The sequence below is a fragment of the Mus caroli genome, chromosome 5 (genome assembly GCF_900094665.2).
Source record: "Mus caroli chromosome 5, CAROLI_EIJ_v1.1, whole genome shotgun sequence".
Classification (NCBI taxonomy): Eukaryota; Metazoa; Chordata; class Mammalia; order Rodentia; family Muridae; genus Mus; species Mus caroli.
The window spans coordinates 22,451,380-22,470,139 of NC_034574.1; the positions used below are offsets into that span (position 1 = coordinate 22,451,380).

The window sequence follows — 18,760 nt, forward strand, 5'->3', positions numbered from 1 at the left end:
AAAACTCCTTCAAAATTGGTAGCAATCTTCTGACATGGATAAAGTTACAAGCTAAAAACACAGTGAGTGGAGAGCCAAGGAGAAAGAATACAAACATTCCATAGCAAAAGCCTGAAGCAAGTAAAGCCACAGTCCTTGTGGTTCCTAGACATGTAAGGCTGCAGCACCGCCTCCCTGCCGCCAGTGCTGCCTGCCTAACGTGTGCCAGAAATGCTGTCACAGGCTCCCCACACTAACTGGACCACAACTGTGACACAGCACTTGCCACCAACCCTAGTGACACTCATAAAACACTGGCACCTGACACCCCAGTGTTTCAGCCCAGGACCAACTCCACTGTTAGACACTGGCCTAAGGCAGGACCTCTGGGAAAGGCCAAACTAATTTTTAAAGGATGAAATTTATTCTGAAAGGCAAAAGAAACACTTAACCATATCTGACACCAGTGGGAGGGGAGGCCCTTGGTCCTATGGTAGCATAGGGGGATGCTAGAGCAGTGAGGTGGGAATGGGTGAGTGGATGGAGGAATGCCCTCACAGAAGCAAAGGGAAGGGGTAGAGGGGAGATGTGGGGTGGGGTATGGAGGGGTAACCAGGAAGGAGGATGTCATTTGAAATGTAAATGAATAAACTGAGTAATAAAAAAGAAAGAAATGTAATGCAGTAATCACTTTAGGATGAATTACACAGGCACATGAATCTTTTCTAGATAAACATATTTAAGTTGAGGTTTATGGATATTGAAGAAGCCTGAGTTTATCTCTGTATTTGTTTAAAGTACTGACTAATAAACAGCTGACTTCTAACGGCAGCATGTGGTCCCCAAGGATCCAACCTTGTGCAAGCCGTCCTAGCGGCTGTTGGAATCACACTACTCTGACTACTCGTGAACTTTCCGAAGTCATTTTCAAGCCAGCGCCTACTCTATTAGCAGCTTCCTGCAGTACTTGCAGAATGAGGTTTAACTATCTGACAAGAGTGCTCCAATGACTCTCTCTGCAATCTTTATTTAAGTGAATGTAAAACCTAATCTAGATAGTTTTCCAACTTGGATGGCCATGTCCAACAGGACCAGCTTCTAATGAGAAACACACCTCAACAAACACACCAAGAGAATGGGGTCACTGTCTCTGATAACCCCCTCCTGCCAACTCAGAGCACATCTGGAATTGAGGTACTGCAAACGCCCACACAGCAGCTCAGACCTTTGCAGCTGTGAGACTTGCCTCCATACCCACACACCAGCTACTGGCACTGCCTGGTCAAGAGATATGGGAGTATTTTTATTTTCACTTTTATACTTTTCTGTAATTTCCAGATTTTCAAAAGCAATCTCTTTAAATGGGACAAAATACTTTTTAAAAAGTCATCTTTCCAAAATCATGTTGGCTCCAATGCTTTACTGCCTCCTTCCAGTATCAGGTTAACCCCAGCTCTCCAGCATGGAACCAAGGCAGCTTAGCGTGCCTGGCTCCCATCCTAGACACACATAAATACCACTGTCAACAAACACACTAAGCCACCTATGAACCAAGCTTCCCTCCTGTTGTCACTCCATGGAACCCCTGGCAAGCCAGCAGAACTATGTGTACTGATCACAATCCATCAATCTGCTTTCTTGTCACATTGTCCTCCCAATGTAGAATGTGGGTCCCTTTGACCAGCAAAAAACTTGCTTCCTTACTACCAACTGACACTGCTCTCAGCTATGTGTGGTGGCACACGCCTGTAACCCCCAGCATCTAAGAATGGGGACAAAAATTCAAGGCTATCTTCGGTGTCTTACTTACTTTCCTCTGCTATGAAGAGATACCATGATCAAGTCGACTTCAGAAAAATATATTTAATTGGGGACTTGCTTACACTTTCAGGGTGGGCCCATGACCATCACGGTAGATAGTAGGGCAGCAGGTAGGCAAGAGTGTAGCTGAGAGCTCACATCTGCTCCAGAAGCACAAGGCAGAAAGAGAGTAGACTGGTGTGGGCTTTTGAAACCTCAACACCCATCCCCAGTGACACAACTCCACCAAAAAGGACACACCCCACCTCCTAATCTTTCCCCAAACAATTCCACCAACCAAGGAACCCCTGGCAAGCCAAATATACTAATACATGAGCCTATGGAGGTTATTCTCATTCAAAACACCACACTTAGATACACAGCAAACTTGAGGTTAGCCTTGACTACATGAGGCCCTGTCTAAGCAAACAAACAAACAAACAACAACAGAAAGAGTACCCTCTCTTCTAGTCTCCACCCTCAAGGAAGGCACCCCAGCCAGCTACCACTCCTCACATGATAGGAGCCTTGAGCGGACTGCCCTCTGAGGACCTAATACAGTCGTGAGATGTGGCTGAAATACAACTGTAGCCTTCTCAACCTGAGCATATCTGACCAGATTCTCCATCAGGCTCAAGGCCTTCAGCATGATCCTGAGATCTCAGCTCGCAACAAGCACCAAGGAGATGACTTATGCAGGCAGGAGCCCTCCTCCCCTCCCCACCTCTCCCTGGAAGACTCCAGAAGGGATTGCAAGCTCTTCCCAACACTCAGACAAGAAGAGACAGAGGCCTCTGGAACATAGCAGGCCTCTGCTCAGGTGGTTATGCCTGCCGTGTGTGCACAGGCTCATGCAATTCTTGCTGAAGGGGTGCAGAGCCATGTGGCATCTCCATGCAGGGCAGGTCCTGACCCTGAGGGCAGTTCACTATGTTGTCCCCACACCTGCACTTTGTGTTACAGCACACCACATTCCTCCACGTGTCTGCCTGTATGCAGCCTGTTTACTTCCTGAGGGATGAGTTACACTGCAATTAGCATGTGCCCCAAGTCCCTGAGCTGCACACTGTACATGTGTTAATACAGCTTAAAGAAAATTAACATTTTCTAGCAACCATAAAATATCAGTGTTCCCAATGTATAGTAGACACTTGCTAGACAGCCCTCCTCCTTCTTAAAGGAGTGCTTTTGTCAGGCGTGGTGCTGGTATCTCTCAGAGTTCAAGGACAGCCTGATCTACACAGTGAATTTTGAGACTCCACAGAGAAACCCCCATCTCAAAAAATAAATAAATAAATAAATAAATAAATACCCGAGTGCTTTAACGCCTCCTGCCCCAGTGCACACTGGGGTTTTCAACTATGTTCAGTAAGTGACTAGTGTGACAGATACAGAGATCCATGAAGGTCTACTGCTTATAAATGTGTTTTTTTTTCCTACTCAACTTGCTGGAGGACGTATGATCCTGTCATGATCTTCAGAATGTCACCACCCACCTCTCAGTGCATGGATAGGCATGCTCTGGCTGTAGCCACATGGTGCTATGCAGAGATGGAGACATGATATTGTCTCACTTTCCACTTCTCTGATATTAGTTATAAATCAGAGGTTATACAGCAGATTCTGGCATGGAAAACAGTAGAGGCTGCCTATACCCAGAATCACCAGCATTTATAAGTTTGAACATTAACCAAAAGTTACAGCTATCCTCATGGAAATACACATTTATATAAGGGGGAGGGACCCACAACACTAAAAAAAAAATAAAGTGAAATTAAAAAAAAAAAATTAAAGAGAAAATAAAGGTTAAAGAAAATTTTACAAATCTCAACAAATTCCTAATCAAAAAATTAACAGTATGTGCAATTTTAACAATCTGCATCAAACTGATAGAGCAGAACACAAATAAAGCCTTTACAATTCTACAGAATGTCTAGAATTGACAAGACAGAAAAGATTAAGTAACTCCAGATAAACTTACTTACTCATTGCCTGGACAAAGGAGGGGTCCCTCAGATTGGCAACATCATGTGGTAAAGGTTAAGTCTAGCCAACAACCTAACAATGGCAACCCAACAATCCCTGTTTCCCAATCTGGGCAAGGCTGAGGAGAAAGGGGAGGCAAAGGCCAAGCCCCCTCCAGCTCACAAGCACCCTGCTCTTAGAGGCCTGAAGAGAGGGAGGAAGGGCAGCTCCTCAGGCCTGCCATTACAGGTCCCAGTGATGACCAGTGACTACCGCCATGACCCTCCAGGTGGGGCTGGGGCACTCACCACTGCACCTTCTCCCTAACTCACTCACGTTAGCACACTTGTCTAAGGAGTGCCACCCTCATTTGTGTCAGCTGTGTTACAGCTTGGGCTGGGGTTAGGAGAACAGGATGCAACTACTAAGGGTGTACTTTAAAACAAAGCCCACTGTCTGAGGACCCAAAATTAACCACCATTGACATTCAGTTCCTCCTTTTCCCATTTTCCCTGGTTCATGTAATACTGTGCATCTCTATCACATCCAGTTTTCCCACTTAACACCATGTCTCAACTTTACATACTTGTGTAAAACATAAACTACCTAACTACTGTGTAAGTGTATGAGACAGGGCCTTCAGCACCTCCCTGTCACCATGTGTTTCTGATAATGTGCATGGCCATCCTCATTCCAAGCTTCTCAACACTTGGAGCACTGCAGTCCCCAATACTGCTAAATCTTTCAGACAGTTACATTGTCTTTGCCTGCATCGTCACCAGGACTGAACACATTGTTACAAGCATAATAAGCAAAACCTCTTATCTTATTACTAAAATGTTCATCTGACTAAAAACTACAGCTAATGGCTTGATGAGCTAACATAAACTAATTCACTCCTTGGAGTTATCTGCTAAGGTTTTTATTACCTTTTTCTTATTCATCTATATTAAAAATCCTTAGACTAAGTCTGAGTGAATTTTCTCATCTTCTAATTTCATTTAAAGTATTATTCATATTAAAGCTTTAAATATCTGCTATTTCTTTAAATTACATATGTATGTATATTTTATAGTTAGACAATGGTAAGTGTGCTGGAAGTTGATTATCAAATAGAGTCAGTTTAGCACAAGGATTCTAGGGAACTCATTAACAAATAGGCCATAGGTCCAAGCTCATGAGCGCTCAGAACCATCATAGACAATAACCATGCTTACCTGAGAAAGACAGGCAGTGAGTCCAAAAAAAATCTGACAGGACTCTGGAGAGAAACCATTGACTCTGTCGGACAGTTATTAAGATTGCAATGAAGTAAGGTGAGCACAGCTGGACCTTCACTAACACAAGCCCTGCCTGTCCGATAGGGCAGGCTCTGCCACTCCCTCCCGCTCATTCTTAGAAAGTGAGACAGGCTGAAGATGACTAGAGACTGCAGAGCAGATGGAAGCAAAGTGTGAAAGGTAGTAAGTCTCAGTAAAGGACATCACACTATCAAGTCTCTACTTACATCCTAACTGAGATGGACAGTGTGTTCACAGGGAAGTTCCTGACTCACAACAGCTACCTAACTACACACCACACAGACATATGGGGACAGAGACACAGACACACACCCTAGAAAGCAATGTGCAGATGATGTCAGAAAGCAGCACCAAGGCTGTGCTATTCTCACAAAGGGTTTCTTCCTAGCCAGAAGAGTCTGTGTGCTCTGACCTTGGGCAGGACAACTCAGGGCCCCAGAATTCCTAAAAAACAAAACAAAACAAAACAAACAAACAAAAAAAAACAAACAAACTCAAGATCTTTCCTAGTTCTAAGGTTGACTAGAACAGAACATTCAGCTGTATTCCTTTTGTGATCTGCCATCCTTTAGGCGCTGAGCAGGTCTTTAGAGCAGGTCTCCCAGAGACAGGGAATCGTCAAAACACTGGAGAGACTAGAGTTCAAAACAAGTGGAAAGAACCTGAGATAAGTGAGTTATAAACAAACTCAATAGTCACTGGTTAGACTTCCCTTACAGGTACACTGACAAATCCTAAACATGGGCTATCCCTGCCTATAATCAATGGAGAATCTAGCACTTAGCCCGAGGCCCTTTCACCTTGATGGCTAACTTCAAAGATTCTCTCCTAAAGAGGGGGTGCGGGAGAGACCAACAAATCCCAGGTTGACTATCATCCAGTCTTGGGCCTTTGTTCTGTTGCTGTAGGCTTCTTTATGGACAGATAGTCAAGAGCTCAATCAACCTACAGCTTCCTAAGGAAGACTGGTAGAGAGAAAGGGTCCAGAAAAGACACCAGGGATAGAACCCTTGACTCCATCTTAGAAAGGTCCACCTTCCCAGGGTTGGTTTGCTTGTCTGTTTGAAACCTATGCTTATAAAGAATGAATGAATGAATGAGAATTTCTGAACCAGAACTACATCCTCTAAGAAGAGCTGCTGATAGGAAGGCTTAAACATCTAAGACCCTTGGTAATGTCTCATTTGTATCTGAGTTGAGTCCCTCTGCTCAGTCTTGAAAGATGTACGTGCATTCAAGAGCTGCCAGGCACAGCTGTGTATCAAAGCAGCTGAATGATGGTACCCATCCCAAACCCCGGCCTCAACTTCAGCATTGGTACGAGATGGCAGAAGTAATTTCCTAAGTCAGGCTCTGCTAGGACAGCCTCTCCAGTGAAGCTTCATACCAACAGTGAAGCAGAAGCCAGTAAGCCTCCAGCAAGACAGCAATGGTGAGGAGTGGCCCAGTTGGGACACAACACAGGACCCTGAGCATGAAAATATGACATGGTGGACACAGGTAAGGAGGAGGCTACACAGGGCAGTGAGTTTGCTTTTGGTTTGTTTTGAGACAGGGTCTCATACAGCCCAGAGTAGCCTTGAACTCTCTCTTATGAAGCCAAGGATAAGCTTCAACTATTGATCTTCTTGCTTCTACCTCCCAAGTGTTGGGATTATGAGCATGCACCAATATGCCCACTTCATACAGTGCTGGGGACTGAGCCCAGGACCCAAAATTAAGATAGCCTTCTATAACTGAGCTGCAACCCGTAGTCCCAGAATAAGGTCTTCATCACTCTATTTTCACACCAGAGCAAGTGCTGGGTAGGAAGTGTAGAATAATAAACTTTCCATGGATCTAACTGAAAAGACAAATACATGCCTTCAAACTCAGAACTTTCTCCTCATGTTCTAGGAGTTATTCGTACTTCCTCACCTGATTTAGAATTCTAAAACTAATCTTTGTCTAAACAGACATAAGACTGAGAAGAGCTGCAACCCAGGGTCCTCGCCACAACTGCTAGTCACAGCTTTTGACGCAGGTAATGACGAGGACCAGGTACATACCATTTCATACAGGATAGGAAAGAGCAGGGGCAGAGGTGCAGAGGAAAGGGCTGGCCTCACTCATGAGCCCACCAACTCACTGTATCTTAAACCCAAGCTTTCCCTCAGACCCCCAACTCATGAGCCCACTAACTCACTGTTTCTTAAACCCACAGCTATCCCCGTCCTTATCGCACAAAAGGATACGGCAGAAGAGCACCACATTGCACGGACAGAGTCACCCAGGAAGGCTGAAAGAGAAGAGTTACACAAATCAAAACACATTCACAATCTGCGACCAAACTGACATGACCGCACTAGCAGTTGCTTTTGGAAATTAAGAGGCTCTGTTGTGACCTACTACAGACACCCCTGCCTGTAAGCATGAGCAACCAAAGGTCATGTGCCCAAGCCACAACCCCAGCCATGCCCAGAGTGAAGCAGCCACTGCATTCCTTATGATTTTGACAGACGTGTAAGTTTAGGTCCACACTCTTACTGCTGCTCACCCCACCCACCTAGAAGAGAAATAAACAAAATCCCCAAGATTTTGGTTTTATGTAACACCAAGAATACACAATATGTGCAAACCACTTAAAAACAAAACCTCTTCTAATCTTACAAATTCCAAACTTGTGTTCATTATAAGGTAGACTAACAGCTACCTATGTGTACTTTATATTCCTGGAAAATTAGCTCAGCTTATAATTCTAATCAAATTTTAAAAACAACTGGAGCTGGAGAGATGGTTCAATATTAAAATCACAGGCTTTTCTTCCAGAGAACTCAGGTTCAATTCCAAACACCCATTTGGTAGCTCATAACTCCAGTTCCTGGGGATCTGACACCCTCACACAGACATGGCAAGCAAAACATTACAGCACATTTAAAAATATATAAAAATAAATTAATAAAAAATTATTCCACTTGTTACTATTCTAATAACTCTATTTCAAGAAACAACAATCTGAAAGTTTATTAAGGACCCCACTTAGCCAGCTGACTTCCAGAAACATGGACAAATGAAAACATGTATACTCAATTTCTCACTACTGAGGCAGCAACATAGTCAGCAAAATATATTTTAATACATCTATGTATTAAAATACATCTATGCAGAGATAGTGCAAGAAGATAGACAGACAGTGAACAGGGAGAGTGCAGTCTCTGCTCTCATACTGATCAGTAAGACAGACACTATGGTCAAATCTACCTTACAGCCTTCAGACCCAGAGTGTGTCCCATATGGCATTTTTCAAGTGATATGTGTAACTGTTTCTTTTTTTGGTTTGAAATAGGGTCTGAGTTACCCTATGCTAGACTCAAACTTGATATATAGCCAAGGCTGGTCTTGAATTTGTCACCATACTAGAATTCCATGCCTGGCTAAAGCATGTTCTGTATGACAAGATTAGTAAATCTATCACAGAATGAAGACTGGCTCTATCTAGGATGTCAGGAAAGGCATGAACGGATTTACCTGATGCTCTGTCAAAAAGCCCTTTTCCACTTTCTTGCTTTACCCAACACTGCTCCCTACTTTTGATAATCCTGATAACTTCAATGAAATCTAGGTACTGAGCCAACATCAATAACCTATACTGGACCAGGCATGGTGGTACAAATCTGTATCCCCTGTGATAGATTGGGCAAGGCAAGAGGAAAACACTTCGATCACATATCAATACCAAGCTATGCGGCTGACTGTATTCAGAATACACTCTCATGGTCAAACTTTCTTCCCACAAGGGACACCTAGAAAAGCATAGGAACCTGTGAAGCTCTAATAGATTACAACAGTATTGTCGGCTGTCATGTAGTCTGCACAAGACTGTCACAGCTTCCACAATGTGCTGTGAAATGTTTGGACTGGGTGACAGTGGTGACACTTTTCTTCTCTTCACTGCAAAGAGGCCATGGGAACCCCCAAAGAACTCTCAGGCAGCTTTAGAAAGCAGCAGTTTGGAAATATACTTCTTTACATCACATCCACCCAGCTTCACAGCCCTACATAGCCTTCACAAAGGATGGGTAGGGTTCCCCTGAGTAGGGTCCCCCAACTGAAAGACCACTTCCAAATCCATTCCCAGCAGAGAAGGGCAGCCTCTCCAGGCATCAGAGGAATGCAAAGCTAGGGGCATATTGGTAAAGCAGAGTGCGAACAGGTTAGAAGGCTCAGCAGTTAGGAGCTCTCCTCTGCTTTCCATAGGAGCCAGGAACATACATGGTCTACAGACATACATGCAGGCAAAACTCTCATATACATAATAAAATAATTTTTTAAAAAGTTAAGGTGGGAATCTCTGGTTTCACTGGGGACTCAGTTGTGTCATGTGCTGTTCTTCTAAAAGCTATCACATGAAAGGATTTTTTTTTTTTTTTTTTTTTTTTTGCTAAAGCAAACTGGTGAGAGAATGTTTTGCTGAGAACAGACACATGGTGTTTTTCTGGGAGCTGTCTGATGAAAGGCATGTGATGCTTTGCCACAGTATAAGTATAACCCAGCAGACAGCGGACAACACTCTAGCACTGGTTTGCCTCGTTTTCTCCTCTCATCTCCACATATTTTGACTTTGTAGAGAGAAACACACCAAAGAACTGGTGATATTCTGGCTGCTTCTTGACAATTGTCAAAGCCATGCAGTTTCTTCCAGATCGCGCCACTGCTGTTGATTTGTGTTTGGTGTTTTGCTAGTGGACTGGACTGCTGACAAGGAAGATTGGAATGACCCCAAAGAACTATTTCTAAACAGGTCCACGTCCCCCTTGTCCTATTAGCCATCTCCCTCCCCAACCAAGGTCGATGGGCTATAAGGGATGTTGAAGGGTTAAAGAGCCATGACTAAAGTAGGGTTTGAAAAATCTAAGCCTTCGTTAATACTAAGGTTGGTGGATGAATTAGGAATGGCCTTTATAGACTCGTATATTTGAATGTTTAGTCATCAGGAAGTGGCACAATTTGAGAAGGACTGGGGGTGTGGCCTTTTTGAAGAAAATGTGTGGCCTTGAGGTTTTGCTGGGATTTTTTTCTTAGTTGTTTTGAGACAAGGTTTCTCTGTTCTAGAACTCACTCTATAGACCCCGCTGGCCTCAAACTCAGATATCTGCCTGCCTCTGCCTCCCAGGTGCTGGGAGTAAAAGTGTGTGCCACCAGCTCGGCAAGCTTTGAGGTTTTAAAAGCCCAAGCCAACCAAGTACTCTCTCTTTCTTCCTCTCTCTCCCTCCCTCCCTTTCTGGTTGCAGTCTGGATGCTGGCACTATCACGATTATTGGAGCATCTGCTGTCTCAATGATGGTAAAGACTGATTGATTTTAATAAAGTGCTGATCAACCAATAGCTGGGCAGAGGAAGAGAATAGAGTATGACTTCCAATCCCAGTCAGGGGGTTAAGAGAGAGAGACCAGAAGCCCTCCCCGCCTCCCCCCCCCCACACACACAGAGACTGAGACCAGAGACAGACAAACAGACAGACGACAGACGACAGAGACAGAGACAGAGAGAGACTGAGACCAGACACACACATGGCGGGGCCTCAGAGAGACAGAGAGATTGATTGATTGACATTTTGATTGATTGATATGGCCATAAGAGATCACCATGAGAGTATGAATGGAACAGGAGAAGCCAGATGACAGGTAATGGGCACATGGCTGGGTAGTAGGCTGCCTTGGGATTATAATAGATGAGTATCTGCCCAGCTATAGTGTCAGAAGTCTTTTAATAAAAATACCAGATCTCTATGTAATTATTTCAGAGCAAGGGCGGTCAAAGAAAAGCCACAAAGACATATAATTTATTGCATTATTGGGGTCAAATGTGATTAAAATCTATCACTATACTTAGTATGGCAACAGTGACCTAGGCCCCAAAACACATTTGGGTTTTTTTTGGGTTTTGTTTTTTGTTTTTTAAGATTTTATTTATTTATTTATTATATGTAAGTACACTGTCGCTGTCTTCAGACACCCCAGAAGAGGGAGTCAGATTTCGTTACGGATGGTTGTGAGTCACCATGTGGTTGCTGGGATTTGAACTCTGGACCTTCGGAAGAGCAGTTGGGTGCTCTTACCCACTGAGCCATCTCACCAATCCTCCAAAACACATTTGTAAGGCAAACCTTTTACTCTAAATCTGTATTGGACGTGTAATCATTTTAACAATGGCTAACAGAAAGCAAGCTCACAGGAAGAGAAGGCTGAGATGCAAACTGAAGGAAAAGCCTTTGCTGGCTCATAGCCAGCTTTAGCTTTAGCAAGCAGCAGTAGGTGAAGTGCCCAGGAGCCATGCTGAGCACCAGTTTTCAGAGACATAGTGGGCCTGCGCTGGCAGCACCAAAACACATGTGCTGGTATGCAATGTGACCACCATATTTACTGCTACAAAGGAACTGTCCTCGATGGTGTAGTCTGTGACTCCTGAGGCAGACCACCTGTCAGGTTCATTTTTAAAGGTCAACACTGTAAGACTGCCAATTTTTTCAGACCCCAGAAACTAGGAAAACCATATCCAACAGCCAGACAGCCCTCAACACCTGTTCTGACTAGGTCACCTCACTCCTATCTGCTACTGTAGAGCCTTGGTAACCTGAATGCTGGCACTGAACAGTATGAAGAGGGTGGTGGCAGCAGCTAAGGAAACAGAAGGGCCACAGCAACATATGTGTTACATGAAGTCCCCACAAAAGCTGAACAAACTGTTCACCAGCTGAAGCCCTGTATTCCACAACCAAGTTCTCACAAGTCAGACAAAAGAACAATCCAGATGGCCAACAGGAGGATAGCTAGCACAGTGACCCTTACCATGGGAGATGAGGGCAGTTAGCAGGGCAAGGGCCTCTCCCCTCATCTATACAGCTGAAAATCAGGGCCACTGGCCATCAGAAAAGAGTAGCTACCTCTACAAGGCTTCTGGGACCAAATATGTAAACTGCATATCTGACAAGGCGAGGAAGCCTAGGATACGTTTCCTGGGCTGAAGAGTTGGCAGGAAATGACAGGGAGGGAGCATTCCCACAATGCCCAGGAATTTCTTTTTCTTTTTTAAAGGATTTATTTATTATTATACATAAGTACACTGTAGCTGATTTCAGACGCACCAGAAGAGGGTGTCAGATCTCATTACAAGTGGTTGTAAGCCACCATGTGGTTGCTGGGATTTGAACTCAGGACCTTTGGAAGAGCAGTCAGTGTTCTTACCCACTGAACCATCTGGCCAGCAAGTCCCAAAGTTAAGGCAGGTGACTAAAGTTTATGGGCTTTGTTTACCTGATGATATCCTACTTAACACTGGCCTGCAGCAAGCCAGGCAGAAAGCCCCGGTGCAGAGGCTCAGGTTTCTACATACCTTTACAACGGGCAAGTCAAAGACCTCACGGGCTTCTCCCACCTCTGGGTTGTCCCCATCCTCTGAAATAATGTGTGAGGCCAGGGCATTGTAGGAGACTTCCTTGGCTTTCCCAGCTTTAAGGAGCTGAATAACCTAAGGAAACAACCAACAGGACAATTAATAACAAAGTACTGTTCAAATAAGTTATTATTAACTATAATGGAACATTTAATAAAAAACATACCCTGTCCTTCTCCTGAGTGGAAAAGCCAATAAAATGCAGCAACCCTGATTCACAGGCTAAGTCACAGAGATGGGGTGGCCAGTTAATAGCCATCTGCTGCCCTCCAGACAGACAGCATACACCAGCACCTGCTGAGTTCTATAGAGTACCTGTTCCAGGTATCCAACCCAAAGGCTGAGGACTGGTTCCACTATAGTTAGGAAGTTTCTAGAAGCAGAGACCCACCAGGAGAATCCTAACTTATAGATGCCCAGCAAACAAAATATATATACCAAGGTAGGGCCTAGTGGGGGAACTCAGATCCAACCATGGTCAGCAAGTCCCAAAGTTAAGGCAGGTGACTAAAGTTTATGGGCTTTGTTTACCTGATGATATCCTACTTAACACTGGCCTGCAGCAAGTCATGGTCTGCATAGTCTTTAGTGCTATGCATAGCAGTCTTTCCTTAAGTCAGGGAAGGATATCACAAATGTAGATAGCACCACCAGATCTTACAGATGGACATCAACATGGGAATACTTGTTAAGACACAACTGTGACCACTCTCACTACTGTAAGAGGCAGGTCACTAGAGAAATGTCAGCAGCAAACAGAATGAAATAGAATTAATCACACAGTAACTAGACAAGGTGTAAGCACAGCAGAAAAGCCGAAATGGAAATGCGGGCATCTCCCAGAGGGATTGACTGGAAGCAGAGAGAGGAAGAGGCACTGCTGGGTTTCAGTGTGGGCACACTACTTTTGGTCCTGTGTGATCTGGTGAGAGTCTCTTGGTCACATTGAGAGAGGAGTGTGGCTCTCCAGAGATAGCCTATTGCAGATGGGAGTCAAAGCTCTGAGAATCAACGAGGCAGCCACCAGGCATCAGAGGAGAACAACTTGACAGTGGTGTGCAGGCCGGAGTCAAGGAAGAGCTGAAAGCAATGCAGTCAGTCTAGAATAGTCTGCAAGCACCATCTCAGAACTGGAGCAGCCGAAGAGGTCTGTACCCACTGCACAGAAAACTGACAGTCCCCAGCCACGAGCCAGCTTCCCTGGACCAAGTAACTTTACCTTCATACACAGACTTCATCCACCTGCTTTAGCCTCGCATCACTCAGAAACATGAACACAGCAAGCCCTTCCTGGCCTCACCTTCTCGGGTCCCAGGGCTTTCTTTTCATGACAAATTTCCAGAAACAAGTCTGAATGCACTGTCCATCTTTTCTCCATATTCGCAAGGACACTCAAACCTTCTCAAACTGCACATTACTAATTCCATCTCACAGGAGCCACACTGTAACTATGCCCAGTGACCGTCAGGACACACGCCAAGTACACACAAATGCCTTTAATGCCTAGCACATGCACTCCACACAAACAACTTCTTGGACTCAATATCTGTTTAACACTCAACACCTCCAGCACCTCCACCTGTTCTATTTGTAGGACTCAGTATTCAAGCGCACTCTTCTACAGCACTCCGTGTACCAGGCCCGATGCCCAGACTGTACTGGGGTGCTCACCACCTGTGAGCTTCCTCAATCTGTATTACAAAACTTAAAGAATGGGTGCCCTGGCTCTAAATCTTTTAAAAAACGCACTATTTCAGAATACAAGGGCTTACAAGGGGGATTTTTTTAAAGCACTCAGATTTCACACATAGTTGGGCAAACAGCGCAGCTCAATGTGTTCTTGGTTTTAAGTGACATTTAGTCCAAGGCCCTTATAAGAGCAAAAGTCCTAAAACGAAGAACAAGAAAGGGTAAAAGATGAAATGTGGTGGTAGTAGTGGAGTGATCAGTACTAGAAAAAGTCAGCTATAATCACTGATCACACAACCGAAGACCCAACGGACTTTGGTTACTAGGATACAAGTATGAGTCTCTGGAAAGCCAAGCTCAGTCAGTGGCTCTTGGACAATTCCTTCCTTAGGACCCGTTTTGCTTACATTACCAGACACCGAACGCGACACTACTGTAAGCATAGTTTAGAAAAGAAATGTTTGGGACACTGTCCTGAAGATACCATGATCACAGCCACTGTCCTGTGGATGGATCCAGACCCACGATCACACGCACGAATCACGGTGACCGTGTAAGCAAGGGTACCTTCCATACCTACCGTACAATCCACCCTAAGGGAAAAATCAGGGACCGGGAGGACAGGCCCCTTGGCAAGGGACACGCTCAGCAGGGCCCCGCAAGATGCTCGGCCGACGGCCGCGCTAGGTCGGTGCTCGCGAGGCCCTTCCCGCGGCCCTTCGCTGCCCGGCGTGCCCCGCGGCTCCGGCCTGGGGTCCTGCAGGGCGCGCGCGCGACGAGGCGGGGGCGTGCGGGGGGAATGGCCCGGCAGAGGGGCCCCGCGCGGGCGGTACCTGCGGGTCGATGTCGCCCACCGCGTAGTACTTGACCTCGCGGAATAGCTCCTCTGGAACTTCGGGCGCCGGCTCCGACATGATCGCGGCGGCGCGGCGGCGCCCGGCCCCGCGTCACCCGGCCCGCCGCGCCCAGCGTCGTAGCTCTGCCTACTGCCCGGCGGCACAGCCCGGCCCGCAGCCGCAGCTGCACTCGGACCCGCGCCCCCGCCCGTCCGAGGCCCGGAGCGCGGGAGCCGTGCGCGCCCTGAGGCACGTACCACCCCACCAGCTCGGCAGGGGAGTATGTGGGACCCTCCCGCCTTGCGCGCCGCACAGCACTCCTTACACCACCGCTTCGGGCATCAGTGCTGATGGTCTACAATAGTTCGTACGGCACATGGCAGCTTTGTCCGGGCCGAGTTTTCACGACCGAGAACCGAGGACACAGAGAGACTATTCCCCTCACATGGCCGCAGTGGACTAGCCAGGGGGCGGGTCCTGGGCGGGACTCCCGTCACCCCGTGCGGCCACCTGACAGCGCATGCGCCGAGGGGGCGGAGCCTCGGCACGGAAGGGGACCTGAACAATCCAGCGTTCGGTCTTCAGCTGTCGCCAGCACTGCAGTTGGGCAGCACGCGATCCGGCCCAGAGTCTGGCAGACCCTGGCTAATGGTTAGTTTCCTTCGTCTGCCCCTTCCGCATCTACTGAGGTAGTTGGCGGGGAACTGATCTTCGATGAGGCAGGTTAAGAGCAAAGTAGGAGCCGGCGACATAGCTCAGCAGGCAAAGACACCTGCCGCCAATCTGAGTTCGATCCCTGGGACACACGTGATGGCAAGCAAGAACCGGCTCCAGCAAGTTGTTCTCAGGCCTCCACAATCACACCGTTGCGCACACACGTACACACATTACACACACTCTCTAAATAAATGTAAATTTTCCTACGTGTATTGGAGTTTTCCCTGCATGTATGTATCTGCACCCTGTGAGTGTCTGCCCACAGCAGTCAGAAGGTGGCTTCAGGATCCCCTGGAACTGAAGTTACACAACACGTGGGTGTTGGGAACCAAACTTGGAGATGCTGCAAGAGAACCAAGTGTTGTGAACTGCTGAGCCGTCCAACCCTCGGTCAACATAGTTTTTAAAGGTAAACAGCAAAATCTATAAAAATTATCTTAACAGATAATTATATTAAATATGGATGTGTAAAGTTACAGGAAACAATGACAAGCTGAAACTGCTGTGGGGCGATCGCAGAATGACAAATCCCGCACTCGTGATACTGCTCTTTAATCACGTTTTGTGGTTTTCTGTGACCTTCATGCAGATAGAGTTTTTTTTTTTTTAAGATTTATTTATTATTATATGTACGTACACTATAGCTGTCTTCAGACACATCAGAAGAGGGCATCAGATCATCAGATCTCATTACTGATAGTTGTGAGCCACCTTGTACCTTGTGGTTTCTGGGATTTGAACTCAGGGCCTTTGGAAGAGCAGTCAGTGCTCTTAACCGCTGAGCCATCTCCGCAGGGCGCCGCCCCCACCCCCACCCCCACCCTGGGTGTTGATGTTCTTATAGTCTCAGATGAACTCAGAGCAGAGCCATTTTGTTTTACAGAGATCAGAAAATAATCACCCTGTTTAAGCTCATACTATTTCAGCAAATAGTAATGGTTTTCTCTCTCGCAAAGTTGGATAAACTGAGTTCAGTTAGGCTTGGCAATTAGGATCATTTACTGCTCTAGCAAAGGACCCAGATTTGATTCCTGACATCCACACGGATGTTCACAGCCGCTTGTAACTTCAGTTCCAAGAGCTCCAATAACCTCTGGTCTCTGAGACCACTACAAGCACTGGGTACTACAAGCACAGGCAAAAAGTGAATGTGAAACTAGAAAACAAAGTAAAGGCAGTACAGTCCCCTCTACCATGAGAAACCAAAGGAGGTGATTGAGATAGTATTTTCTTATGGTGCTTTGGAAGTCAGTAGAGTGTGTGTGCATGTGTGTTTCTATGTATGAATGATGTATGTGCATGAATGTGCATGAGAACTTCCAGCTGTCTGTACCTCCAGTTCCAAGAGTTCTGAAGCCCTCATCTGGCATCCAGTATCACCAGACATACAAGTGCATACACATACAAATTATGCAGGCAAACAAACTAAAAATTCTTTAATAAACTAAAAATACATTTGGATAAGTATACAGTGTTTTCTTTTGTTGTTCTGTTTAGGTGACTACACACCCAGTAAAGTTAGGTATTTTTTTTTAAGATTTATTTATTTTATGTATATGATTACACCACCATTGCTCTCTTCAGACACACCAGAAGAGGGCATCAGACCCCCTTACAAATAATTGTGAGCCACCATGTGGTTGCTGGGAATTGAACTCAGGGCCTATGGAAGAGCAGTAGGTGCTCTTAACCACTGAGCCACCTCTCCAGCCCAAGTTAGGTATTACTAAGTTCAATTTAAATTTATAGGCTGCAGCCTAGCTTCTTAAACTTTATATCATGACTCCATTTGCGGATCAGAAAAGAATTGGCAGCAGTAGAAGGTTTCCAAACATGTAAGGGTCAAAAATTATTTTTAAAAGTGTGGTAAATCCAAGGTGTTTCTGGTCATGCTGGCCCATGCCGCACTGTACCCCTTCACTGCAGCCTTGGTTCTGAAACAACACATGCACTGTGTATTCAGGGGTCATATGATACAGGGCCAGCAGATGCTGCGGAAACACCTCAGCTCAGATTCGGGACTGCTGTCTCCCATGAATTCCAATGTTTGTACTGTACATACAGAATTTTCTGCTTGTACAGAAACATAATGGCTTAATTTCAGGAAACAAAGACTTATTTCCTAAGTAATCCATGCCTGTCAATTAAAACCAGCAACCAAACGCCTCCACTTGTACTCAGGAAGCCCCAAACAATAATTGGCAGCCCTGAACTGTCTCATGTTGCCTGTGTCAACCTTTTTGAAAGATACATGTAAAGGGGCTGGGGGAGGGGCTTGGTGCATATCACACTGCTGTGCTGGAGATGACCAGCAGAGGGCATCCACCCTAGGGCTGGAGTGTATGTATGGTGGTGTATATGTAGGTGATAGAAACCAAATTCGTCTTCTGCAAGAGTAGCAAGCCATGCAAAGTATTGAGCCACCTCTCCAGCCCCCAACCCAACCCACTACTTCCTGACCTGTACTGTCACTTTGCTTTTGACTAAAGCTTCTTTACCACTTTGCAAATGTGTATGTGTGTTTTTTTCAATTCCTTGACTAAGATACCAAAAACATAGAAACACCCTGTCAGAGACTGACCATCACTAGCCCCTTGAGTAGGAGAAGAACACAGGACTTGTTCTGCCCACTCTGCCTCCAGGACCCATCATTTCACCCCAGGCTTCTTTTCTACCCTTGCATCCATCCAGCCCTAGAGCCCCTTCATTCCCTCTGCAGATGATCCTGACCTCAGCATGCTGCTTCAGTTATGCATCCCACAAGATGGACATGAAACAGGGACAGTGAGATGTGTTTTATTAATATGCCTACATCCAGAAACTAAGAAATAATATGCACCAGTGATCCTGATTCTGATGAGAAAGCACAACAAGAGACCTACAGATGAGGGTTCTGTGTGCCAGAAGAGCTGGGGAGAGTTGGGTTGTGTGGGGGAGAGGTTCATTCCCTTTTCTTAGGTAGCAAACCTACTGTTTAAAACAGGGCTTGGGCTCTTCCGGTCAGAAAAGCACCTGAGCAGCTGGGGCGCAGGGTCTGCTGAC

General features: G+C 45.8%; 1 protein-coding gene across 3 annotated transcripts in view; it reads right to left on the bottom strand.

The window, feature by feature from the left end:
- Paxip1 (PAX interacting protein 1) overlaps window positions 1–15,455 on the bottom strand; it is a 50,658-nt gene extending 35,203 nt beyond the window's left edge. The window contains exons 1-4 of one of the 3 annotated variants that reach the window (XM_021163784.1): window positions 14,999–15,455; window positions 12,417–12,551; window positions 7,280–7,323; window positions 4,962–5,025 (exon numbers count right to left, since the gene is read on the bottom strand). In XM_021163784.1, coding sequence (XP_021019443.1) covers window positions 4,962–5,025; window positions 7,280–7,323; window positions 12,417–12,551; window positions 14,999–15,079 — 324 coding nt within the window. In that variant the 5' untranslated portion in view covers window positions 15,080–15,455. Of the gene's footprint in view, window positions 1–4,961; window positions 5,026–5,357; window positions 5,427–7,230; window positions 7,250–7,279; window positions 7,324–12,416; window positions 12,552–14,998 lie in introns of those variants that run through there. The other 2 variants (XM_029477698.1, XM_021163785.2) reach the window with 2 other exon arrangements.
- Between the last annotated feature and the right edge of the window lie 3,305 nt (window positions 15,456–18,760).